General features: G+C 41.9%; 1 protein-coding gene and 1 non-coding gene across 2 annotated transcripts; one reads left to right on the top strand and one right to left on the bottom strand.

The window, feature by feature from the left end:
• Nucleotides 1–545: 545 nt before the first annotated feature.
• LOC126021048 (small nucleolar RNA SNORA44) lies at nt 546–672 on the bottom strand. The gene has a single exon (XR_007499666.1). It is a non-coding gene; the product is annotated as a small nucleolar RNA SNORA44 (small nucleolar RNA).
• A 141-nt stretch (nt 673–813) lies between these two features.
• On the top strand, nt 814–24,707 carry SKA1 (spindle and kinetochore associated complex subunit 1). The gene is made up of 6 exons (XM_049781575.1): nt 814–903; nt 4,186–4,310; nt 7,267–7,364; nt 17,058–17,186; nt 22,716–22,885; nt 24,453–24,707. Exons 1-6 carry the CDS (start codon nt 816–818, stop codon nt 24,599–24,601), a joined length of 759 nt encoding a protein of 252 aa, XP_049637532.1. The 5' UTR covers nt 814–815; the 3' UTR covers nt 24,602–24,707.
• The last annotated feature ends 881 nt before the right edge of the window (nt 24,708–25,588 follow it).

Genomic DNA, 25,588 nt, shown 5'->3' with positions numbered 1-25,588 from the left:
AGCCTATCTGCGCCCAAACCTGCCCTAGTCCCGCCTTTCTCCTAGCCCCTCCCTGATGAAGGACCGGAAGTCGCGGAACCCGGGGTTAGTTTTGCGCCGCTGTGCGCCTGCGCGTCGCCTATTTCCGCGGGTCGTTTGAATCTTGGTCTGGAAGTTGACGCGTCTCGGTCTCAGGCTTGGGGCCTGTGATCTCCGTCGCTGGAGACTCTGCTGCGGCTGGGAGTGAGTTGATGCTTGTTCTTGGGGATCGGCGGCTTAAGGGGGCAAGAAAAGGCGCGAGTCACGCCGGGTGATATCCGAGTAAGTGCTGGAGGCGTGGTCTAGTCGGTCAGGCTGCATTGTTGCCTGAAGGCTAGAAGGCAAGTGGTACCTCAACATTTTTTTATCCCCAGACACGGCTCTTTGGAGAATTGAAATGCATTGCCTTTTTCTTTTTAATAAGATAAAATGTTAAGAGATTAATACAGTCGATCCAATTCATGTCTACTGGAAATGTGATGCTAATAGCAAACTCAAGGTTGAAGGCTTTGGGCCCAGAAACTGAATTTTCTAGGAAAGGTGAGTGACAGTTACAAATACTGGTGACCTGAGTTGTCAAAGACTCTAGTTTGCTCTAGCATGCAGTTGGAGATCCCATGGCCACTATTAGCCCCAGACCTTAGGTACATGCTAGCATTGCCTTTTTTTTTTTTTTTTTTTTTTTTTGGACTTCTTACAAAGTGGGATTTCTAGAAATTTGCCATAGTTGTAGACGCTGAAAGGGCCTTTTTAAGTGTTTTTATAAATTTTTCTTTTCTTTTCCAGCGTCTTCAAGGATGGCCTTTTCAGAACTGGACCAGTTATACTCTTACTTTACTGAAAAGATTGGTATTATTAAAAATACCCTGTCATTAAGAAACATTGGTAAGTAAAATCAGTTCCACTATCTTAGCACATGCAAGATGCTTCTTAGCTATTCCGCTTAGATATATTCATTTCAATACTGCTACACGCATGCATTTTTAGATACTTCATAGATTATACACTTACAATTTTTCCTGAGACGTAGGTACATTATTATAGGGTGAAGGTTAGGTAGTATTGGAGGGTCTAGAGTTTGGAGATTAGTAAGGAGTCTATATAGATGTTTTCTAGGGGTATTCATACATATTCATTCATATTCTGAGGAATAATAATAGTTATTCAAGGATTAAGAATATAAAATGTGGGACTGGAGCACTGGTGCGGAGCAGTAAGGCATCTGCCTTGCCTGCGCTAGCCTAGGACGGACCACGGTTCAATTCCCTGACATCCTATATGGTCCTCCAAGCTAGGAGCAATTTTGAGCGCACAGCCAAGAATAACCTCTGAGCATCACCAAGTGTGGCTGAAAAACCAAAAAAAGAAAAAATAAGAATATGAAATGCATATGTGTAATCATTACGTAATCATACATCTTGGGGGAAAATCATCAGGGTTATGTTTTTCAGTATCATATGAGAAGATAGGCCCAGGAGGACACCATCTCTTAGTAGACAGTAGTTATTATCATGTACATATTTTTATTTGCTGTGTACTATTGTCAAATGCAATTAGAATTCTTTTTTTTTTTTTTTTTTTGGTTTTTGGGCCACACCCGTTTGACGCTCAGGGGTTACTCCTGGCTATGTGCTCAGAAATCGCCCCTGGCTTGGGGGAACCATATGGGACGCCGGGGGATCGAACCGCTGTCCGTTCCTTGGCTAGCGCTTGTAAGGCAGGCACCTTACCTCCAGCGCCACCACCCGGCCCCCTTAGAATTCTTATATTAGATAATAAACTACTTTCTGATGATACATACAGAGAGCTATACACTGAAAACTCAGCTGAACCTTAAGTGTCATTACACTTAAATTTTCAGTGAATATTATTTCAATATCATGAAAAAACCTACAGTTCACTCATTTTTTCTAGTGAACAAAGGACTTAAGAAAATTAAATTCGGGGCCGGGCGGTGGCGCTCGAGGTAAGGTGCCTGCCTTTGCCTTACCTGCGCTAGCCTAGGAGACGGACCGCGGTTCGATCCCCCGGCGTCCCATATGGTCCCCCAAGCCAGGAGCGACTTCTGAGCACATAGCCAGGAGTAACCCCTGAGCGTCACCGGGTGTGCCCAAAAAACCAAAAAAAAAAAAAAAAAAAAAAAAAAAAAAAAAAAAAAAGAAAATTAAATTCCTTGGGCCCGGAGAGATAGCACAGCAGCTTTGCCTTGCAAGAAGCCGATCCAGGACCAAAGGTGGTTGGTTTGAATCCCGGTGTCCCATATGGTCCCCCGTGCCTGCCAGGAGCTATTTCTGAGCAGACAGCCAGGAGTAACCCCTGAGCACCGCCGGGTGTGGCCCAAAAACCAAAAAAGAAAAAAAAAAAAAAAAAAAGAAAATTAAATTCCAGGATTGGGAGATGGCTCTGCTCAGGGCTTACTCTGGGTACTGTGCTCAGTTATCACTCCTGGTGGGCTTAAAGAACAATATGAGGGATTGAACTTGGGTCTGCCTTATGCAGAGCAAGCACCCTTCCAGCTCTACTATCTTTCTGGCCCCCTTTCTTTCACAGTAAACTTCCAAGACGGGTTGCAGTGTCTAGCCATTTAACCTCCACTGACTCCATAATCTTCAGAAATGCTCAGTTGTATTTTCATTGATTGTTGGAAGATCTTAAGAGTTTGATTGTTAGGATCTTTTTTTTTTCCTGTGTTCTTTGATTTGCCCCTAAAGCATGTTTTGTATGTGCTTTTTTGGCTATCCCTGATGGTGGTCAGGGACTACTTCTGGCTTTATGCTTGGGGTCACTCCTGGAGGTGCCTGAGGGACTTATTTGTGATACCAAGTATCCAACTGGGATTAGGTGCATATAAAGCGACTGTTGTAGCTCCTGTAGTATCCTTAACCCTAAAATGTAACTTTGGGGGGGTTAGGGCCACACCCTGTGATACTCAGGGGTTACTCCTGGCTTGGGGATCATATGGGACGCCAGGGAAATTAAACCGCAGTCTGTCGTAGGTCAGCCTAGTGCAAGGCAAATGCCCTACCACTGTACCACCGCTCCGGCCCCAAATGTAACATTTTTTATTTTTATGGAGGAAAAGGAGGAGACTGGTTTCCTCTTCAAGCTACTGAGAGTCAGATGAGATGGGTTGGAAATCTGAGTGGGTGCTGTTTTATAAAAGTTGGTGCTTGTTTCTGCCAAGCACCTCAGGGGCTACCCACTAGCCTATGGATGTTTCTTTTCTTAAGTTAATATTTTTTGCAGTTTATTTATTAATTGATCCGATTTTGGGCAAACGGGGTTTCTCTTGGCTCTGTGCTCAGAAATCGCTCCTAGCAAGCTTGGGGGACCATATGGGATGCCAGGAGTCGAACCGGGCCAGTCCCTGGTCAGCAACACGCAAGGCAAATGCCCTACCGCTGTGCTATCTCTCTGGCCCCGAAGGTTTTTTTCCTCTTTTAAATTTTACTCTTTAGGGATTATATTTGTGTGGAAGAGCATGAATATACATTTTTACTACTGAGAATATTAAACTCTACTACAAGTCACACCCCTTAGGGTCAATCCAGACTATAAGCAGATCTCCCTGGCACTTAGATTTGAATTTTCAGACTTTAACATGCCCCTGACAGGGTTCTGGCCTCTTCTGGGATTCTTCAATTCGTCTCTGTGCTTCAGAGTTTCCCAGCCTTAACTCTTCTTTAATTCCCATTAAAGGGAATGTCTGGGTTGCTGGGGAACCCTGGGCCGCCTCTTTGTGCAGCTTTCCTCTGTCCACTGGATTTGGGCAGCTGAAGCTTTGACTCACCTCAATGCCTCTCAGTGCTTCTGTTCTCGTGGGGGAGCTCACAAGGGTTTGCCTCATTCTCAGGGAAGCCCAGTAGGGCTTATAGGAGGGCTTTGTTTTATTCGAGTTTCTAGATGTTCAATTGTGTTGGAAGAATTTGCCAGTAACAGGAGCCAGAATATTGAATGAAACCTGTGCTTTTCTTTTCTCCTTCTCTTTAAAAGCTACTTAGAAATGAAAGTTTAAAGGTATTTATTCAGATAGCTCTTAGGAGCTGAGGCAATAGTCCTTTTTTACCCCCTTGGTATCTAAGCTTTAATTCTTCCAAGAGTTCAGGGAATTACATGTATGCTATTTTTTTCTCTGTGCCTTTAATTTCTCTTTTTGCTTATTAATAGGTCAAGAACCCAACCTGAAGAAGTTATTAGATAAAATAGGAGATGAGATCATTGTAGTACATCAGCTCCTGAATAAATTGGAATCGGAAATTCAGTATCATGAACAAACCAATATTTCACTCAAGGTAATTTTATCTAGTGAGGAAAAATAGGGTTAAATTTTGAATTGTGAGATGACACAAAAGATTTAGCTTGCAGGGGTCCTAGGTTTGATCCCTGATAACCTCAGGCTTTCTGAACACTGCTGGGAGTTGCTCCTAACCACTGCTGGATGTGTCCTCAAAAGAAGTCAGTAAATGCCAAATCCCTTGGATAAATAGATTGATTAACTACAAACTCACTAGGGAATTCTTATGGTTTATACTTCCATTTAAAGTATTCTTTTTTTGTAAAAGTAGGCTTAGGGATTCACCTTCACTGATTCTGAGATTGTCAAACAAAGTAGTTAAATAGTCCCAGGCATGAGTTATCAGATTCTCCATTACCTACTTGCTAGGGCATCAGGTAGGAGCAATCATTAACATTGTCTGCTAGTGGTTATTTAATATTGAGCCCCAGGAGTTTGGGAGACAAAGTTGAGAATCCATGACCTCCTTTTCAAGCTGCAGAGATTGAAATGGCAGGAGTGTCGACACAGGGCCCAGGGATGATTGTGGACCTGTGTGCTTCAAATTGATTTTCTAGGTATAACATTGGGAATATTCTTTGTTTAGTAAATCACTAATGGGAATTTAGTGATTACCATTATCAAGAAGGTCATTTGCGTTTTATTTTCCTGCTGTAAAGGATGCTAGCTTATCACAGGAATTTCTTCATGTAGATAGCCAATCAAATTGAACTTGACTAAGAAGGAAGGTTTTCTAAATATATCCAGATAAGTTTAGTTGAGACAGATTCACTCCTGGTCCCATGGCATGGAGGAAGCCCTTAGCCAGGCTGAGGAAATGTGGATTCCTCCATGCAGGCTGCCTTTCCGAGCCAGAGAAAGCCATTTTATTTCTTGGCTGTGCTGGCAGGGATCATCAGGGTCTTTCTTTGAAAAATAGTGGATCGTTCTGATCTATGTATTTGGTATTTCTCTACTTCTGTAAAATGTAATACAAGGAATCTCAAGAAAAGCCAGAGCCTCGTTCTGTGCTCATAACATCTTGTTCTGAGGATGGCTTCTAATTGACTTCAGCTAGTACAGAAGGACACTTTGCCCTGGCAGAGTTACTGACACGCTCCATGTGACCCCACGTGGGGGCCCTCTGCATTTCAGCTTTCAGTCCTTCCCTTCTGTAGAAATGTTTAAGCTATAGGGAGTACATGGAGTGATTTCTGAGCACAGAGCCAGGAGTAACCTGTGAGCGCTACCGGGCGTGACCCAAAAAAACAAAAACAAAAAATCCACTAGAAAAAATAGTAAAAAGACCTCCAAGAGCAATTCTAGAAACAAGGTTGATTTTTTAAAAAAAAAAAATTTTATTGGGCCCAGAGAGATAGCACAGCGGCATTTGCCTTGCAAGCAGCCGATCCATAACTTAAGGTGGTTGATTCAAATCCCGGTGTCCCATATGGTCCCCCGTGCCTGCCAGGAGCTATTTCTGAGCAGACAGCCAGGAGTAACCCCTGAGCACCACTGGGTGTGGCCCCCCCCCAAAAAAAATTTTATTGAGGGGCTGGAGAGATAGCATGGGGGTAGGGCGTTTGCCTTGCATGCAAAAAGACAGTGGTTCGAATCCCGGCATCCCATATGGTCCCCTGAGCCTGCCAGGAGTAATTTCTGAGCCTAGTAGAGCCAGGAGTAATCCATGAGCGCTGCCGGGTGTGACCCTCCCCCCAAAAATATATATTTTATTGAAAACATTATGATTTACAAGGTTCTTTATAGTTGGATTTCAGACAGACAGTGTTTCAGGGCCAATCTCACTACCAGTGTCTATCTTCTTCTACCAGGTACCCAGAGGGTACCCAGAGGGACCAGCCTGACCCCAAGCCTGAAAGCATAACAGGCCTATTTTAAGCTTTAATTGTTAAAGTTTGGGTCTCATGATTTAATTCTTACTGATTTTGGCTTAGTTACTTAGTTATATCATTTTGTTTGTTTGTTTTTGTTTTTGGGTCACACCTGGCTCTACTCTCAGAAATTGCTCCTGGGCAGGCTTGGGGGACCAGATATGGGATGCCGGGATTTGAACCACCGTCCTTCGCATGCAAGGCAAACGTCCTATGTCCATGCTATTTCTCCGGCTCCGTTCTGTCATTTTTTTAACTCCACCAATGCACCTGAATATCTTTTGGCCCTTGTCCCCCACCTTTTCATATTAGTGTTTTTTCTCCTCCACTCAATTTCTTTCCTTATTGCTATACTGTGTGGCCAATAGTGTTTGAGACAACTCCCATTTAAATCATTTTATTTTTTTAATGCAATTATTCTAAATATCACATGCGTGATATTCTGAACTTATCCTTCCTCTGGTTTACTTCATTTAACATAATATCTTCCAGTTCCATTCAAGTTGTAGCAGATTGCTTGATTGAATCATTCCTTATAGCTATATAGTATTCCATTGTGTGTGTGTGTATACATACACACACACACACACACACACACACACACACACACACACACACACACACACACACACACATATATATATACACCACATTTTCATGATCCACTCATCTGCTATTGGACATCTAGGCTGATTCCAACTCTTTACTTTTGTACTAAGTGTTGCAGTGAATAGTGGTGTGGATACATCCTTTTGGATCATTGTTTTTCTGTCCTGGAGATAGAGCCTCAAAAGCAGAATTGCTGGGTTATATAGCAGTTCGATTTGAGTTTACTGAAAACCTTCCATACTGTTTTCTATAGAGTTTTCTATAGAGGTTGGACCAGACAGCAAGGCCTTACCTCCATGCTATCTCTCCAGCCGCAGGTTTTTAATTTTTTATAAGCAGTTCATTTTTTTCCCCCACCTTATTCTGCCTTTTGAGACAATGTGCTTGTGGGTCATGATCTTTGATGTTTTGTAATGTTTTTGAAGCACACGTGCAAGATGAGTGCTTATTTGTGATCGTATTGAAACATTACAGGAACTGTTGGACTCCCTAGAGGAGAATCATAAAGATGTCGAACATCTCAAAGAAAACATTCCTCCTTATTTGCCTCAGTTAACAGTTAACCAGAACTGGTAAGTAAATTTATAATTTTTTTCTTTTTTTTGGATTTTGGGTCACACCCAGCATTGCTCAGGGGTTACTCCTGGCTGTCTGCTCAGAAATAGCTCCTGGCAGGCACGGGGGACTATATGGGACACGGGGATTCGAACCAACCACCTTTGGTCCTGGATCAGCTGTTTGCAAGGCAAACGCCACTGTGCTATGTCTCCAGGCCCTATAATTATTTCTATCTGAATTTATCAACCCATTAACAACTCTACCTTTTATTTATTTATTTATTTTGGTTTTTGGGTCATACCCAGCAGCGCTCAGGGGTCACTTTTGGCTCTATTCTCAGAAATTGCTCCTGGCAGGCTCAAGGGACCATATGGGATGCCGGGATTTGAACTGCAGGGTCCAGAAGCCCCCCAGGGGGGCCCGGCCAGCAGGAATTAGCTGGAAAGGCTTCTCAGACGACCGCACTTCTATTTTGCTGAGTAGAAGCACAACCACACTGTAAAAAATCTGAGAGAGGTTAATAATAAAGACCCAAGGCAGCGTCTCACTGTTCAAGGGCGTCTTTATTGGCTACAGTTCCTTCTTAAATAGTGAAGGAGAAAAGGGGCAGTACAAAGGTGATGTCAATCATACTTTTGGCGCGAAGGCTCATAAGGAAGTGGGCAGTGGGCTAGGGGCTGGATGACCTTCAAGCTATGCTGAACGTGCTGTTTCCATGGAAATTTCTAGTGACCTTCCAGCTGCATTCCTAATTGCTTACTATCAGGAGGTGGTGCAAGATGTGCTTGCCTCAGTGATCATGAACAGACAATGTAGCATACACTTATTGATAACAGCCTAGTTCACTCCGGAATGTGGTCTTAAGGAGTGAGGCCTAGTTTCTGATAACTGTACCAGGCAGCTTTTACTCTCCTCCGGGCTTAGAGCTAAATTATGTCCTGCAGCTACACATTCTTTTCTCTTAGCTCAAAATTTTACAGCAAGACTGCATATAGCTTTTAGGTGAAAAGCTGGGCTATGGCAGAGAGAACAGCAAAATGTCCTCAAACAAGTCAGTTCCCAACATCTCCCCCTTTCTCTTCTAATAAAAGAAGGAAAGTCGTGAGCGGGTGGAAGAACCGTGTCTTAGGCATACAAGGTTTGACCAGGTCGGACACGGCCAAAGCCGCATTTAACAGGTGGCTACAAGCGCCGTGGGTGCGCGCAGAGATCCGAATTATGCGTTGTAGCCTTTTAGGGCCGTGCCCTAACTGGGACCTTGCTAATCCCGTCGTAGGTGTCTCCACAGCCGAGAGCACAAGTGCCGGAGCGAGCTCCGTCTGTTAGCTATGCGCTCTATCTCCTGGAAACTTAGTGGCTGGAAAGGCGGCTTGGTGACTAAAGCCAAGTTTTCACAGGAGTCACGCGGGGTTAGACGCTGGTAGTTAACCTGAATAGAGGTTTTTGCCTTTTCATCTACCTGGTTTTTAATAAAGGCAGTAATTTTGCGGAAAATCCATGGGCCAAGAGAAAAGAGCAGCATGAGGCTAATAAGAGGGCCCACAACGGTGGACAAGATTGTGTGGAGCCAAGGGGAAGAGAAAAACCAATCCTGGTACCAACCTTGTTCTTCATCGAAATGTTTTTGAAAATCTTTTATACCATCACCAATATGTTGAACGCTATCTCTAACTAAACCTGTTTTGTCTTTAAAAATACAACATTGTTCCTTAAGGGCTACACAGACTCCCCCTTTCTTCAAAAAAAAGGAAACCAAATTAAAGCATGGTGGTTTTGCTGCACTATCTTTGCTAGGGATTTAACAATGTGCTTTAAGTGTTGTAAACTAGTTTAAGTTTGTAAACATTATTAACAACAGTTATACTTAAGGCATTGACAGATTTTAGAGTATGAACCAATGAATAAATTATTGTGCTTACAGCGGTAGCACCCAGGCCTATGATTAAGGCTAGGGTGAGAGCAGGTTTGACAGGTAAGTTAGGCATTAAAACAATGAAAACACAGTAGTTTTAGGACTGAAAAAACAAATGTGAAACAATGGGGGAGATAAACCAGTGAAACAGGCAAGAAACGTTAAATTGGGGGCAATTATGAACTGAAAGGAGAAATCAACGACAAGAATTTGATTACAATTTTCAATAGGGGGAATTATATTGGGTACCAAAAGGCAAAGTTCAAGTTTTACCACCTGTTACAAGGTGATGCTGAAGTGAGGCTTGGGGCTGGATCGCAGAGCGAAGGGGTTAGAGACAGGCAGGGGGTTACCAAAGCAGAAGGGCGGTTGAGATGAATAGCAGATAGGCAGGGTCAGTGATGGTGGAGGCGTTGACCATCTGCAGGATGAGGTTCGAGGTGGGTGAATAGCAGGTACCGAAGGCGTCTGCGTCTGGACGGAGGGCGGAAGCGTTGATCATGACAAGGATGAGCTGAGAAGAGGAGGGGGGTCCGGAAGACCGCGTGGGCTGGAAGGGTGGGGAAGCAGGCAGAGTCCTGAAGAGCTCAGGGCATGGGAGAGGTTGAGCTGACATAGCCAGTGTGTCCTGGGGAATGGGTGAATGGGCCAGGTTGTGGCAAAATTGATTGGGGGTGGCTCACTCTTCCTTAGCACCCATGGTGAGGGCACAAAGGGCTACTTCCAGGATGGGTTAGGGGATGCGTGGGAGGGGTTTGGCTATGTATGCGGCACCATAAAAGGGGAAGGGAAGGAACCAGAGGTGTTGCCATTGTCTTGCAAGGGAGTGAAGTGGAGCAAACAAATTAATGAAGCCTTGGTTCGAAGGGGGTGGTTGGTGGCAGCCAGGCAGAGTACCATTCAGCATTTCCTTTAGGCAGAGTCAGTTAGAAACAGGTCCGGTAGGAATGGTGGGCTAGCAGTGGGTGAAGATAGGACTGCAGGAAGCTGTAGGAGGTCTATAAGAAAACAACTTGGCAGGAGGTAAAATGATTATTTTTGAATGCCACAGAAATGCCTTCTGACTTTTGCCAGACTTTAGCACTTTTAAAAAATCTTATAATTAATGATAGCCAATTGTTCAAAAGCCTTTAAACTGAACTTAAATGATTTTTTTTTTTAAACTTCTTAGTTATTATTTTAAAGCTAGATGCTTCTTTTTCTAGCCACATTTGGCCTTATAGTATTGGCCTTAACTACACACAGCAGAAAAACTGGGGATTGCAAAGTCCAGAAATTCTCCAGGAAAAAGTTATTCCTGATGGCCATTTGAGAAATTTTTGGGGTTTACCATCCCCTACCTTTTTTGCCATGCTGATAGAACAAAGCTAGCTGAGCACAGGATTTTTGGCAGGATTTCACAGTTTATAGATGACGAGACTAAGCCAGGTAAAAAATTAATTGAAATTTTAAAAATGGATAAGGCTTTAAAAATTGTATTTATATGAAATGCAAAAATAACAAATAGACAGACAGAACAAACACGAAACACAACATTGTGGCCACTTTCACGCATAACACACACACATGAACAGACAAGAGGACTTATTCAAAATTTGCATTGGAAAAATTGACAAGCGCTTTTAAATATTTAGCCGGCATGTTTGTAAAAAAATTGTTAACGTAGCTGGAGTGGAACTGCTGAAAATAAATTTTAAGGTTTAGCTTTAACACAAAACATTTTTAAAACAATTGTAATTTAAAGTTGAAAACATAAAGTAAAATGTTAGCAGTTAAAATTTTGTTAAGTAAATTGCTTAGTGAGCACTGTAGAAGGAGTCTGCACTCTGAAGTATGATATCATTTGCTGTAAAGGAACAGGTTTGTTATAAATTGGTTTTACAGTAGAATAGTAAGACAGCTGTAATAAAGTGTTAAAATTTTTATGATTAAACACAAGAGCATGAACTATGATTATTAAAGGTATAAAAAACTGACTTTAAAAAACAACTGTTTTTACTTTGAAGACTTAAAGTGAATAATTTGTAAAAAATATTAGATACCAAATTGACAAAATGTTTAGACATTATAAAATATAGTTAAAGACATTTGATGCATTTACACACCTAGAGCTTAAGACCAAAATTATTTTTAATACTTGTTAATTTGCTTATAAAATTTAGTTACTTTTATGATACTAATTAACAATATTATTTTAAAAAGGGCTAACCACAACATGAACAGAGACAACTTAAGATTAAACTTGGAAAATGCAAAATTATTTGTACTTACCTTTGAGTTTAAAATTAAGCTTGAAATTAAGAAAAGAAATAAAGCTACTTAAGGTTTAAGTTTATGAACAATAATTTATGAACAAATTTATTTAACTAGTTATCATATTGTTTTTGTTATTGAAATGGCTTTTATGCCACTATTTGAACTGCCTAACCACTTTTAAGGTTTAGATTATTTGGTTTAAGTTTTTCAAATGGCAATGCTATTTTGCTATATTTATATGCATTCAAAAGAGCTTAGGCTTAGCTTAGAGTTTTGGAATGTTTATACATTATTGTTAAGGAAAGCTGACCAACTTATTTTGCTCACTTGTATTATTTTAGTTCTTAAAAAATTAACTTTCTAAACATGTGCAGTAATTTTAACAAAGGAGTTTTGCTTTTTTTCCCAATGCAGAGGTTCTTAAAAACAAAGTCAAAAATGTTACAAAATGTTATTTAACTATTAGATTTGAATGGCAAACATGGGAAGGAAAGAGCAATTAAAAAGACAAAATATAAGAAATATTTAAATGCAGATTAAGGAGCCTAAGCTACTAAAAAATGCCCATGACATGAACTATTTTACAAACTTCATATACTTTTAAGATTAAAAATAATTTTAAAAAAGACTTAAATTTTAATATTTGTGTGTTTGTTTAAGTTTTAAAGCACGAAAAGGTTTTTTGTTTACTGATAATTTGTTATTACAAGTAACAGAATTATGACCTTGCTTTAAAATTTTTGAGAGGCATGAACAAGGGTGTTTCTTGCTGTTATTTTCCTGTTGCTGTGACACAGACTTTGGAGAGTGACTCAGGTACAGAGCTGCTGACAAGCTAGGGTTTGGAAAATGTACACTGCGCCTTTAAAAGCTTAGAGGCCGAGCTTACAGCGCAGGGAAGAGAGAAAAAAAAAAAAAACGGCGGGCTTTTTTTTTTTTTTTTTTTTTTGCATTTTAGCTACATAGAAACTTAGTTTTAAAAACAGGTACGTTACCTTTGCGTAGGTTAAACTTATTATGACATTTTGTAACACATTTAAGACCTTTTAATTTTACCAACTGTGGCCTTTATACTTAGAAAAACATTTCAACTTAGGCATCCCAACTCAGGAAAAGGGAACAGTTGTAGCACCAGAGAGACAATTATAAAAGCCTGAGGGAAGATAGGCATTTGTATTGTAAGGGAGGTTTTCGCCCTGCTTGCTAAAATTGCTGAAGCGGCCGCATGGCCAGGATGGCGGGGGGGGGGGGGGTAGCAAAAGTTTGTTGTCACGTGTGGAACCGGGTTTAAGCTGGGATTTGGAAAATGGGCGCTGTCCCTTTAAGGTGAAGCCAGCGATGAGCTCAGAGATTAGAATCTGTGCTTGCTTGCTGGAAGGAAAGATTTTACTGCGGAGAAAAAGTTAACTTTGCAAGAGTTCAGCTTTTCAGCGGGGGAGACAGCGCCGCCCCCAATAGATTTCAAGCAGGAGAGCGTGTAAGGGGCTGGGGTCACACGGCTTGAAACAGCTGTGAGGCTTTTCCAATTAAAGGCTTTGTATTGTTGCAATTGCTGGTTAAGGAGGGGAGTTGGTGGAACAGGGACGGAGCTGAAGCTAGGGAAGTGAAGGGCTATTTAGGATTTTGCACAGAGGGTGCAGCGGCAGAAGTAAAGATGAAGGGTCAGAAGAGGAAGGAAACTGAGAGACAGAGTTAGAGCGAGAGGGAGCCCAGGAACACTAGATTTTTGGCAAACATCATGAACAAATATTAAAAAATTACAAATATCTTTTTTGGTAACCTCTATATGTCTGGCTTTCAACTCAGACTGTATATATTTAATGAATTTAAGTTCAGTACTCAAAGAATTACCCATGGTAGCGTATCCTATGGGTTAAGCCCCAAAAGCCAATCAGGGGCGGCGATCGGAACGACTGGAAAAACTGCAGTTTAAATATTTGATTAAGGCTAACTCGTTTCAACGCTTACCCTGATGAGGTAATTTCCGCGATTTACGAAGGAGCTCTAGACTCGCCGACCTGTAGTCGTTCGGAGTGTGGCGGTGATCTTCGAGCCCCACGTTGGGCGCCAAAATGCAGGGTCCAGAAGCCCCCCAGGGGGGCCCGGCCAGCAGGAATTAGCTGGAAAGGCTTCTCAGACGACCGCACTTCTATTTTGCTGAGTAGAAGCACAACCACACTGTAAAAAATCTGAGAGAGGTTAATAATAAAGACCCAAGGCAGCGTCTCACTGTTCAAGGGCGTCTTTATTGGCTACAGTTCCTTCTTAAATAGTGAAGGAGAAAAGGGGCAGTACAAAGGTGATGTCAATCATACTTTTGGCGCGAAGGCTCATAAGGAAGTGGGCAGTGGGCTAGGGGCTGGATGACCTTCAAGCTATGCTGAACGTGCTGTTTCCATGGAAATTTCTAGTGACCTTCCAGCTGCATTCCTAATTGCTTACTATCAGGAGGTGGTGCAAGATGTGCTTGCCTCAGTGATCATGAACAGACAATGTAGCATACACTTATTGATAACAGCCTAGTTCACTCCGGAATGTGGTCTTAAGGAGTGAGGCCTAGTTTCTGATAACTGTACCAGGCAGCTTTTACTCTCCTCCGGGCTTAGAGCTAAATTATGTCCTGCAGCTACACATTCTTTTCTCTTAGCTCAAAATTTTACAGCAAGACTGCATATAGCTTTTAGGTGAAAAGCTGGGCTATGGCAGAGAGAACAGCAAAATGTCCTCAAACAAGTCAGTTCCCAACATTGAACCACCATCCTTTGCATGAAAGGCAAATGCCTTACCTCCATGCTCTCTCTCTGGCCCCTTATTTTTTTGATTTAAGGTCATACCTGGCAGTGCTCAGGGCTTTCTGCACACAGGAATCACTCCTGGTGGGGTGCATATTGACTAAGTACAAGGTAAATGCCCTCACCACTGAACTATTGCTTCCTGCCCTTAGATGCCAGCTCACCTTTCTGACTTGCTGTGTCCTTTTTTTCTTCTCTTTTTCTCTAAAAAACTTTCATTTTAGTCCTAGTGATCAACATAAATAATGGGATTTCATCCACACAGTGTTCCAACACTGCACTTCCATAAGTATGTGCCCCCTTAAACCTCATCATCTTCTCTTAACTTATGCCCATTCCACCCTCCATGCCAGCTACCAGGTATCCAGCTTCAGCCTTGCCATGTCTCCTCTGGTCTCATTGATGTCTTCATTGTGGGGAACCTGAGGAATGAGTTTCCCCACCTGCTTTACGCCTTTACGTGTAACGATCCATTCCTTGTTATCCCCTGCCTCTGCCTGCTGCTTCAGCTTCCATCACTTTGACCTGTCTTGGCATGTCGATCTCCTCTGTTTGCTTGTAATTCTCAGCCCCCTTTCTTTCTAGGGTATGGCTATACCCCTGCTCCACATCTGCTTTCACTGCTTACCCTCAAATGACTCTGTGATTCATTTTTTGTCTTTGTGATAGAAGAGCTCTGCTCCTGGGTTTCAGCTCTTCAGTATTTCTTTAGTATTTCTACACCTGAATTCTATTTTTAAAAGGTGGCTCACAGGATGTTAAAAAATATTTCTTGGCTCATTTACATTTTGGCTTTTGGATTGTGGGCATAGATGTGCAGAAACGGGAAGAAAATACTATTTGTGTAAGTAAAAACAAATACCTGGGGTATCTGCCAGTGAGATTAAGAAAAAGGATATTTCTAGTACCTTGAAACTTTGGATGCAGACTTTCTCTGTCAGGGAGAATTCATTGTCTGGCATTAAAGATAAGTGCACCTTTGCAAGTGTGTTTTTGTGAATAATATAATGTGTTTGAATTTGCAAACAGAGCAAGTTTAAAATTGCAAACCTTTGCTGGGTAAAAGAAGAGCTGTGTTTAGCTGGTAGCTGAAGTCTCCAGAAGAAAAGCTTAGCAGAGCAGGGAATGGCTTTTGTATCTTGGGGTTGGTTTCCCTGCAAGAAAAGGAAATGTGATTGGGGTGGTCCTGCTATCCACTCTGAATCGTGGATGAAGGATACACCAGGGTTATGCTGTGGAAATTTCACATCCATCAGGAATGTAGCCTGGGCAATATAGAACTTTTCTTTTGAAACTCATTATACCCTAGTTTTAGCTTTTGGGGCTAAGTCCAAGCAGAACCTTATCTTGCTTTAGGTTGAAACAGCCATTTCTAGTTGAGACAGCAAGGCAGGAAAGAGAAATTGGCTTCCTTAGCATTGTAGTCATGACAAGCCAGACTAGGTAGGACTGGCTTGCTCACTGTGGAGTCTCTTTAGGCTGATAAGGACAGCATAACCGTTTTCTCCTTGACCTTCTTGAGCATCTCTGCCCTCTGTGTCTAGAGCTCAGCTGTCCTTTGGGATTTGTCTTCCTGTCTTGGGATTATTTTCACCTGCTCCTAGTTTGGGTCTACGTTTAAGATCCCATTTCTGATTTAGAGCAATTAATACATTACATATTGATTTGCTGGTGAAAGCAGGAATCTAAACCTCCTTGAAACTACTCCCATGTCCAAACTCCATTTGGTTATATCAACACTTGGGTAAGGCTGAATCTTAAGAGTAACCTATGCCTGTTTTTATTTTTGGACAACATGGTGATGCTCCAGTTACTCATGACTAGCTAACTCTGAAGACCGTATGGGGTGCTAAGGATCCAAACCAGGTTGACCAAATACAAGGCAGGTGTTATACACACTGTACTATCCCTCCCACCCTGTGACTCATGCTTTTAATTGCACTAAGATAAGTCTGCCATTGGCAGGACTGTCACTAGCAACCAATTGGATAATTCCAAAAACACACAGATTGAGGCCGCAGCCCTCGTACAGCAGATGAGGCACTTGCCTTGCAAGACCCACTTGGGTCCCTGTGCTTGCTAGGAGTGATTTTTGAGTGCAGAGCCAGGAGTAAGCCCTGAGCACCTCTGGGTATGGTCCCCAAAATAACAACAAAAAGAAAAATACACAGATGATGGTGTATTTCTAGACATGGGTCCAAAAACTGGGAAATGAGGCCAAGAGAGCGAGAGTACAGTGAGCAGGGCTGTATTTGAATTTGCTCCAGCAGTGATCCCTGAACACAGGTATGACCCCCTTCCAAAAAAAAAAAAAAGCCAAGCAATCAAAACACAAACAGGGACCTCAGGAGGAGGAACCTGTGGAGGTTTAGTTCAATTTTATTATACATATTGACTTTGGGGAGCACTGAAGCAGCCAGTGAAGATGTGCAGTATAACAACTTTGGGCACTATGTTTGGGTTGTGCAACTCTGATTTATTTCTGAAGATTGGGGACTTAATTTTTCAGCATTCTTTGATTCAGTTCACCATGAACATTAAGGTCAAGGATAATTCCAAGGTTGGAGCCACCCTGGCGTGCACAGGGTCTGGTCTCAATGCAGGTGCCTTATGGCATCCTGGGCACTTCTAGGTATATAGTGGTCCCCCAAATCAGGAAGAAGGCAAATTGTGGATTATTTTTAGTTGGGAAAACTTCATAATCTGCAGGTTACTCTTGATGATCTTGTCTCTTTGTATCTCTGTAGTGTCAATGAGTCCCAGGCGGACCCAGGAAAATCAGTCCCACCTGAACCTACAAAGAAGCCCCCAAAAGAACAAACAATGATTAAGGAAATGTTATTTATAACTGCTGAGGAATTCAGTGGCATTCCTTCGTAAGTATTTGTGATTAATTTTAACATTTCACCTTTCATTGGTGTATGTGATTGCTTATATTCATTATGCTTAGTTGTGTTCAAATAGTAAACTTTTTCAAAATAGTTTTACATTGTAATATGAAAATGTAGGACACCTGTGTTTGAAAATGTTTACAGTCCTATTTGTTTTGATGTCATAGTGGCTTTGCTGAGGGGTTATTCCTGCTCTGTACTTAGGAATCACTCTTGGCAGGCTCTCTGGGGGGGGGGGGTATATAGGAAACTGAGGAAGTACCTTACCTACTGTGCTATTGCTTTGTCCCACAACTCTGTGCTTTACTCAGTAGTTAAGCCTCTTCCTAGAGAGATCTGACAATGGAGTGGTGTATTGTTGTGATCTTTCAAGACTTTTTTGTGACACCATAGATCCAGTGACACTAATTGTAGCTTCAGTTTTTACTGAAATTTTAAGTCTTAGATTGGAGAAACAGATTGGCTAGTGTTGTGTTTATTTGTCTTCTCTCTCTTAATATGGGCCTCATTTTTTAGTCTGGGCTCCATTCTGGATGCATGGGCCTTGAGGGACTGATACTCCATATCTTCCCCACAGCTGGGAATCTCCTTTTTGTCATAGCTGACTGTCACAGGGAGTTTATTCTGGAAACCCAATTTTAAACTCATCAGTTGGAATTTTGTTTCTCAGCTTTTTATTTTTACATTTCTTGTTACTTTATTATACAAATAGTAGAAAATGTGTGTTGTCAGAAAGTAATTCCTCTCTAATTGCATCATGCACATGAGTACTCCTTCTAAATTTTAATTGTACATAGATAACATATTTATGCTATACATATAGTATACTATAAATATAGTTGTGTTTTTTTTTAAAGCCACATCTGGCAGTGTTCAGGGCTTATTCCTAGCTTTCCTCAATAGGGCTAATTCCTGGTGGAGCTAGGGGACCATATATACACTGATCTGAACTCTGATGTGCTGAATTGGTTTTGTTTTATTTATTTTATATTATATATATTATATATTTTTTTAAAATAGGGGCTACCCCCAGCAGTAGCTCAGGACTACTCCAGATAGCCCAGGGAGCACAGCTAGTGGTGCTGGGTACTTCTGGGCCAAGGTTAGTTGACTTAACCATGCAATTCTGGGACTTGAACTCAGGGCCTCACACATATGAAACAACCTCTACCCCTGCCTCTATAGCTAATTTTCTTATCACGAGCACTTTTTCATTCTTCATTGGAAGCTTGGATTTTATTTTTCTACATTATAACACTATGATTTACAAAGTTGTTCAGAATACAATTGTTTTGGAGTGATAGATAGTACAGCAGATAGGACATTTATCTTGCATGTGACTGACCTGAATTTGATCCTCAGCATCCCATATGGTTCCCCAAGTCCTCCCGAAGTGCAAAACCAGGAGTGAGCCCTGGGTACTGCTGGATGTGGCCCCCAAACAACAGCACAGTTAATTTAAAGTCAGTTTGTAATAATTTTATATGTCACAGTGATATTAGTAAAGTCATTGAAGATTTATTGAATTGGTTGCTCCTAGTTGAGACTACCTTTTTTCCTTTTTTTTTCCTTTTGGTTTTTGGGTCACACCCAGCAGTGCTCAGATTACTCCTGGCTCTGCGCTCAGAAGTCTCTCCTGGCTGGCTCGGGGGACCATATGGGATGCCGAGAATTGAACTGGAGTCCGTCCAGGGTTGGCTGCGTGCAAGGCAGATGCCCTACTGCTATGCTATCTTTCTGGCCCCCTCTGTTAACTTATTTATGTGTGTGTTCATTGGTTTTGCTCATTGAACTTGGTGGGTTTCTATGTAATTTTCCTATCAAATTTGCTGTGCTCTTACTGGGTTGTCAGTACTGTTAAGTTTGGAGGTGTGTCATGGCTACACGTGAGGCTTCTCATTTCAGGAATAAGGAGTTGGAATGATTTGGTGGTGTGATGAATGTTCAGTTGTCGAGCTGGACTGTTTCCTTGTTGCATGATGGTGGGTGTAAGTGTGGGCTTTTGGGTCTTCTGGCAGAGAACAGACTCTGCCCACTCTGTTCCAAGAAGCACCAGAGTTCTCAACCTGGATCAGTCTACCTAGGTTGGTTCAGGGGTTTGGCCTCCTTTTCCAGATTAGTTGTGGAGCTGGACCATTTCTATACTGAAAGTTGTCAGTAGTGGGGAGAGCTGCTGGGCTTTTTGGCACAGAGAAGACTAATCTGAGAAGACCTCTGTTTTCAGCCTGGAAACCAGTCTACCTGGGATGATTTAGTAATTTGGCAGTCTTCCAAGATTAATTGTGGAGACTTAGATGATAATAGTTGTGTAATATTTCATCATGTAACTCCTGGAAGTTGTTTCTACATCCCTTTATTAAATATTTGGGTTTATTTGTTTATTGATTTTTGGGCCACACCTGGTGATGCTCGAGTTACTCCTGGTTCAGCATTTAGAAATCAATTCAGGAGGCTTTGAGGTCCCTATGAGATGCCGGTGATAGAACCTAGGTTGGCTGCATGCAAGACAGGTACCCTGCTTGCTGGACTATTGCTCTGGCCAGGTTGATTATATTTTATTCTGTACTTCTTGAAAATATAGTTTTAAGAGGAGAATCCCTGGGACAAAAGATGACAATCTGTTACATTTATTGTGTTCTTATGTCAGTTTTGTTATCAATTATTATTACCTTTGGGGGGGGCCATCTGGAGTGCCAGGGATTGAGCCTGGGTTGGCCTTTTGCAAGCCAAGCTTCTTTTTACAGTGCTCTTTATCCAGCTTCTATTGATTATTTCCAATGAGTTTCTGTTACTTTACAATCTCACCTACATTTATTTTTTCTGTATTTTGATTTTTGCTAGTATCTGCTTATCTAACAGCATTGAGGCTAGGAATGAGGCTGACATTTCTCCTTAATCATTGTTTTGGGGGAGGACAGTGGGAATTATTTGACATTTCTGTATTCGCCTCCACTTCTGCCCTTTACCGGGAGAGATTTCCGGCCAGCAGCTTTCTCTCAACCAGGACAGAAGGCAGAAGGCAGATACAAATAATTCGCAAGTGTTAAGCTCTTTTGTGAACACCTAGAAAATTAAGCTGTAGAAGTTAATAAAGCGCTCAAGCTGAGTTCCTGTCAAGAGGCTTTAATGATGGAGAGCTGGGTTTTTATGCCCTGCTCCTGTGGGAGGGGTGGTAACATAGGATTGAAACTTAAACCAATCAGATTTGTACAGGTACAACGATTTTAACCAATGGGAGCATAGACACATTTTGATGGCGGGAAGGATAAGGAGGAACCTGGCAGGATGGGGGGAGGGGAAGCAAATCCTTAATAGATTTTTCTTTTGTGCAAGCAATAGGGATTACAGTTTAAGCCTTACAAAAACCTATCTATAATTACGTGTATGAGAGCAGTTACAAAAACAGGTTCCATGGAAAGGTTAAGGAATCTGGTTTAAGCCAGATTCTGTGTGTCAGGCTAAATTTATTTGCAGAGCTTCTTTTTGGCTCGGGGCTAAGCAAACTTACGGCTTGAATCAGGCAGCGGTGAAAAATCCATTGAATATGTGGGTGTACGGTCGCCCACACATTTCCTTTGATTCCTTTACTGTCGCAAATGCCCGAGGCTCTGAAAAGTGGTGTTCCTAGTTCTGACCACACCTGGCTCCCTTGCCTTTGTGTAGCAGCTTCTCTTGGAACCTGTCTGTTCTTTCCAGAACCTATACCTCTTTGGTCTCCTTTCTTTCTTTCTTTCTTTCTTTCTTTCTTTCTTTCTTTCTTTCTTTCTTTCTTTCTTTCTTTCTTTCTTTCTTTCTTTCTTTCTTTCTTTCTTTCTTTCTTTCTTCCTTCCTTCCTTCCTTCCTTCCTTCCTTCCTTCCTTCCCCCCCTCCCCCCTCCCTCCCTCCCTTCCCCCCCTCCCCCCTCTCTCCCTCCCTCCCCCCTTCCTTCCTTCCTTCCTTCCTTCCTTCCTTCCTTCCTTCCTTCCTTCCTTCCTTCCTTCCTTCCTTCCTTCCCTCCCCCCTCCCTCCCTCCCTCCCTCCCCCCCTCCCTCCCTCCCTCCCTCCCTCCCCCTCCCTCCCTCCCTCCCCCTCCCTCCCTCCCTCCCCCTCCCTCCCTCCCTTCCTCCATCGCTTCCTCCTTCCTTCCTTCCTTCCTTCCTTCCTTCCTTCCTTCCTTCCTTCCTTCCTTCCTCATCATCTCTATCATTCATCTATCATCTATCTATCTATCTATCTGGGCCACATCTATCTATCTATCTATCTATCTATCTATCTATCGGGGCCACATCTATCTATCTATCATCTATCTATCTATCTATCTATCTATCTATCTATCATCTATTGGGGCCACATCTGGTGGTGCTTAGGGGTTACTTCTGGCTTTGTGCTCAAAAATTACTCCTGGCAGGCTCAGGGGATCTATCTGATGCCTGGGACTGAACTCAGTTTGGCTACAAGCAAGACAAATGACTGCCATTATGCTATCAATCCACCGCTGGTGTTATTACTTTTTATAGTGTTAGTCTTTATCTTTTTTCTTTTTTTTTTGTTTTTTGAGTCACACCTGGCAGCGCTCAGGGGTTACTCCTGGCTCTATGCTCAGAAATCACTCCTGGCAGGCTCGGGGGACCGTACGGGATGCTGGGATTCGAACCACTGTCCTTCTGCATGTAAGGCAAATGCCCTACCTCTATGCTATCTCTTGGCCCCCAGTGTTAGTCTTTTTCATCCTTTTTGTTTTGTTTGTTTGTTTGTTTGTTTGTTTTTTGGGGGGTCACACCCGGCTGTGCTCAGGGGTTACTCCTGGCTGTCTGCTCAGAAATAGCTCCTGGCAGGCACGGGGGACCATATGGGACACCGGGATTCGAACCAACCACCTTTGGTCCTGGATTGGCTGCTTGCAAGGCAAACCCCACTGTGCTATCTCTCCGGGCCCATCCTTTTTGTTTTTCAACTTTCCTCCTTCTTTCCCTCTGAACAAATAGATTTTTGCTGAGTGAAGTGAATTCTATTAATTCTTAATATTTCTTTACTCATACCCAAAATGTTAAAATATTTAAATAAGACCATATCAATCAGAATTTGAGAGCTTATTTTGAATTCTAATTATTCTGTTGAAGAACGGAGATGAAAAAATCTACTTCTAACTAGGAAAGAAAAGCTCATTATAGTGTGGTTCTGGTGCTGGGTTTTGTCTGGTTTGCTTGGAAGCTGATACGAATTTATTTTTAATATACTAGGGGCTTTGTTACTTTATAATATCATCATATAAACATTTTATTTATTTATTTTTGTTTGTTTTGGTTTTGGGTAACACCCGGTGGTGTTTAGGGGTTACTCCTGGCTCTGCGTTCAGAAATCACTCCTGGCAGGCTCGGGGGACCATATGGGATGCCGGGATTCAAACCACTGTCTTTCTGTCCTGGGTTGGCTGCATGCAAGGCAAACGTCCTATTGCTGTGCTATCTCTTTGGCCCCCATATAAACATTTTAAAGAAAAAATAGAGACATAATCATAACCACTTTTTTTTGTAGATATATGAAATCTCGCCTAACCTATTGTCAAATTAATGATGTCATTAAAGAAATCAACACGGCCGTAGTTAGTAAATATAAGATTTTACATCAGCCAAAGAAATCTCTGAATTCTGTGAACAGAAATCTGTATCACAGATTTATGGATGAAGAAACAAAGGATACCAAAGGTATGTTCTGCATATTTATATACTTATTTATACATATTTATAGTTGTGTGAAACAAAACCAATAATGGGAAATTCTAGGAAGATAATTCTCAACAAGGGCATTTTCCTTTTTGTCCATCTTCAAACCATTTTTAGTTGTTAGAGCTGAGGTTGGAGTTTTGCTGCCATCTTGTGTCTAGAAGGGATGCCACAGTTATCACCACAATTTACAGGACAACTGTCACAGGAAAGAATTCTCTAGCCCCAAATATAGTGCTGAGGCTGGAGAATCTGTCAGGGAACTTTTCCCAATGTTTTGATAATTAGAATATTTTTTGTTTGTTTGTTTGTTTTGGTTTTTTGGGTTTTTTTTTTTTTTTTTTTTTTTTGGCTTTTGGGTCACACCCAGCAGCGCTCAGGGGTTACTCTTGGCTCTACGTTCAGAAATTGCTTCTGGCAGGTTCAGGGACCATATGGGATGCCGGGATTTGAACCATTGTCCTTCTGCATGTGAGGCAAATGCCCTACCTCCATGCTATCTCTCTGACCCCTAATGGGACTCAAACTCGCAGCCCGCAGGCAGCAAATGGCCCAGCATCCAACATTTTGTGGTCCTGCCCTAGAGAAATATTTTTTTGTTTTGTTTTGTTTTAGTTGTTTGGGTTACTCCACTCCCCCGCCCAATGTTCAAGGCTTACTACTGACTTTACACTCAAGGATCACCTCGACTTTGCCTCCTGCGGCCCGCAGGTAAATTGAGTTTGAGACCCCTGAATTAGAATCTTTTTTTTTTTTTTTTGGTTTTTGGGCCACACCCGTTTGACGCTCAGGGGTTACTCCTGGCTATGCGCTCAGAAATCGCCCCTGGCTTGCGGGGACCATATGGGACGCTGGGGGATCGAACCGCGGTCCCTCTTACGCTAGCACTTGCAAGGCAGACACCCTACCTCTAGCGCCACCTTCCCGGCCCCTGAATTAGAATCTTAATGAGACTGGTTTAAGCACTAACTCAGCCTGCTCCTGTACTTAGGTTTATGGCACACTAATGAGGTATGCTCTGTTGCTATATAGGCCCATGTTTCAGGCTAGTAAAGAAAGTTTAAGTTTCTTGCCTAGCATCAGTCAGGTAAGTACGGAGCTGTTGTAGATTTTATTTTATTTTTGTTGTGGTTGTTGGGCCACACCCAGTGGTACTCAGGGGTTACTCCTGGCTCTACACTCAGGAGTCACTCCTGGCAGGCTTAGAGGACCATATGGGATGCTGGGATCAAACCTGGATCCCACATGGCCACATACAAGGCAAAAGCCCTACCCACTGTCCTATGACTCCGGCCCCTGGATTTTATTTTTTTAAGTCATGATACCATGTTGCCTCTTGAAAAAAAGAATTGTTCAGAAGTCACCTACAAGTAACTATTGATAAGGAAATAATACCTTTATAGTTGATAGGATAATTGTGATGTCAACAAGACAATAATTTCTCATTTGGTTGACTGACAGAAAAATAATGCCATTTATCTCCACAATTTAGTGCATTAAAGACTCATCTTACAGGTTTAAAAGTTAGCCCTCATATCTTTATTTTCAGGTCACTATTTTATAGTGGAAGCCGACATAAAGGAGTTCACAACTTTGAAAGTTGACAAGAGGTTTCATGTGATAACGAATATATTACGACACTGCCGGAGGTTATCAGAGGTCCGAGGAAAAGGACTTACCCGATATGTTATAACCTGAGGTTGAGCTTTGATTCATCAAAGGGTGTAGATGCTATTCCTATCTTTTCCTTGTGTATGATTTCTTTAGCTTTGTAATTTTCTTATAAAAATAAACCTGTTCAAGTGCATCCTATATAGTTTATAATATGCTTCCTTTCAGCAAATATTTAATTCTAGCTTATATGAGCCTCTGTGCTAGGCATGTACTAGAACTGAAAAAGGACCAGGTCCAATTTTCTTGTTGAGTGAGGCCCAATGCTTCGTGCTCCGGTGACAGAAGAGCCAATGGAAGAAAGCCAGAAGATCAGGAAATGTGTGGGAATTGGGAGTCATCCACGTCTGTTTTATCACAGCTCACCTGATGTGAATTTGGTGTAAATCACTCTAAATTTGTAACAAAACTCCATATATTTCTATAGGAAAATATATGGAGATGGTGAAGAATAGGAAACAGTCAGCTGAAGTCATGCTGGTTCTTGCAGGAGGCCCATTTCTGACATGGTGCACCCCACGTGGGCCCTTGAGCACTGCTGGGAGGAAGCACCACAGGGTGCTCCAGAGAAAAAAGAAAGAAAAATATGTTAAAGTAACATGAGCACGTCAGTTTGATAAAGATGGTTGGAGAATGGGTCCACTGTAAGAAGTTAGCCATGCTTTCTTCTGCCTTGGGGGAATCTGTCTGGTATACAAGGAAGTGCCCTTGTCAAAGCATTAAATCTGACTAGTTAAGTCTAGCACTGTCATCTGGTTTATAGAAAATATGGGAGGTGGAGGAACTAAGTTTTATCTCAAATAAACCATTGGGCAGATGGGTTGTAACTATAACTAACCAAATGTCATGAAAATGTCTCAAAATAAATTTATGACTTAAGATTATTTAAATGTTTGATTTTCGTTACTATTTTTATGTCCCTGGAATCACACCAACATTTCTTGGACTAAAATGTTGCAAAATGTTCATAAAAATTAAAGAAGCCCTGGTTCTGGTCAGAGCAAGCCAGTAACA

This window comes from Suncus etruscus, chromosome 10 (genome assembly GCF_024139225.1).
Source record: "Suncus etruscus isolate mSunEtr1 chromosome 10, mSunEtr1.pri.cur, whole genome shotgun sequence".
NCBI lineage: Eukaryota > Metazoa > Chordata > Mammalia > Eulipotyphla > Soricidae > Suncus > Suncus etruscus.
This window is presented reverse-complemented; position numbering and strand designations above follow the sequence as displayed.

Excerpts from the sequence above, each read along its gene's own strand:
- SKA1 (XM_049781575.1), top strand. The coding sequence starts at position 816 with ATGGCCTTTTCAGAACTGGACCAGTTATACTCTTACTTTACTGAAAAG. Across the intron at positions 904-4,185 it reads CCTGTCATTAAGAAACATTG|GTCAAGAACCCAACCTGAAG; the intron begins GTAAGTAAAATC and ends GCTTATTAATAG. Across the intron at positions 22,886-24,452 it reads AGAAACAAAGGATACCAAAG|GTCACTATTTTATAGTGGAA; the intron begins GTATGTTCTGCA and ends CTTTATTTTCAG.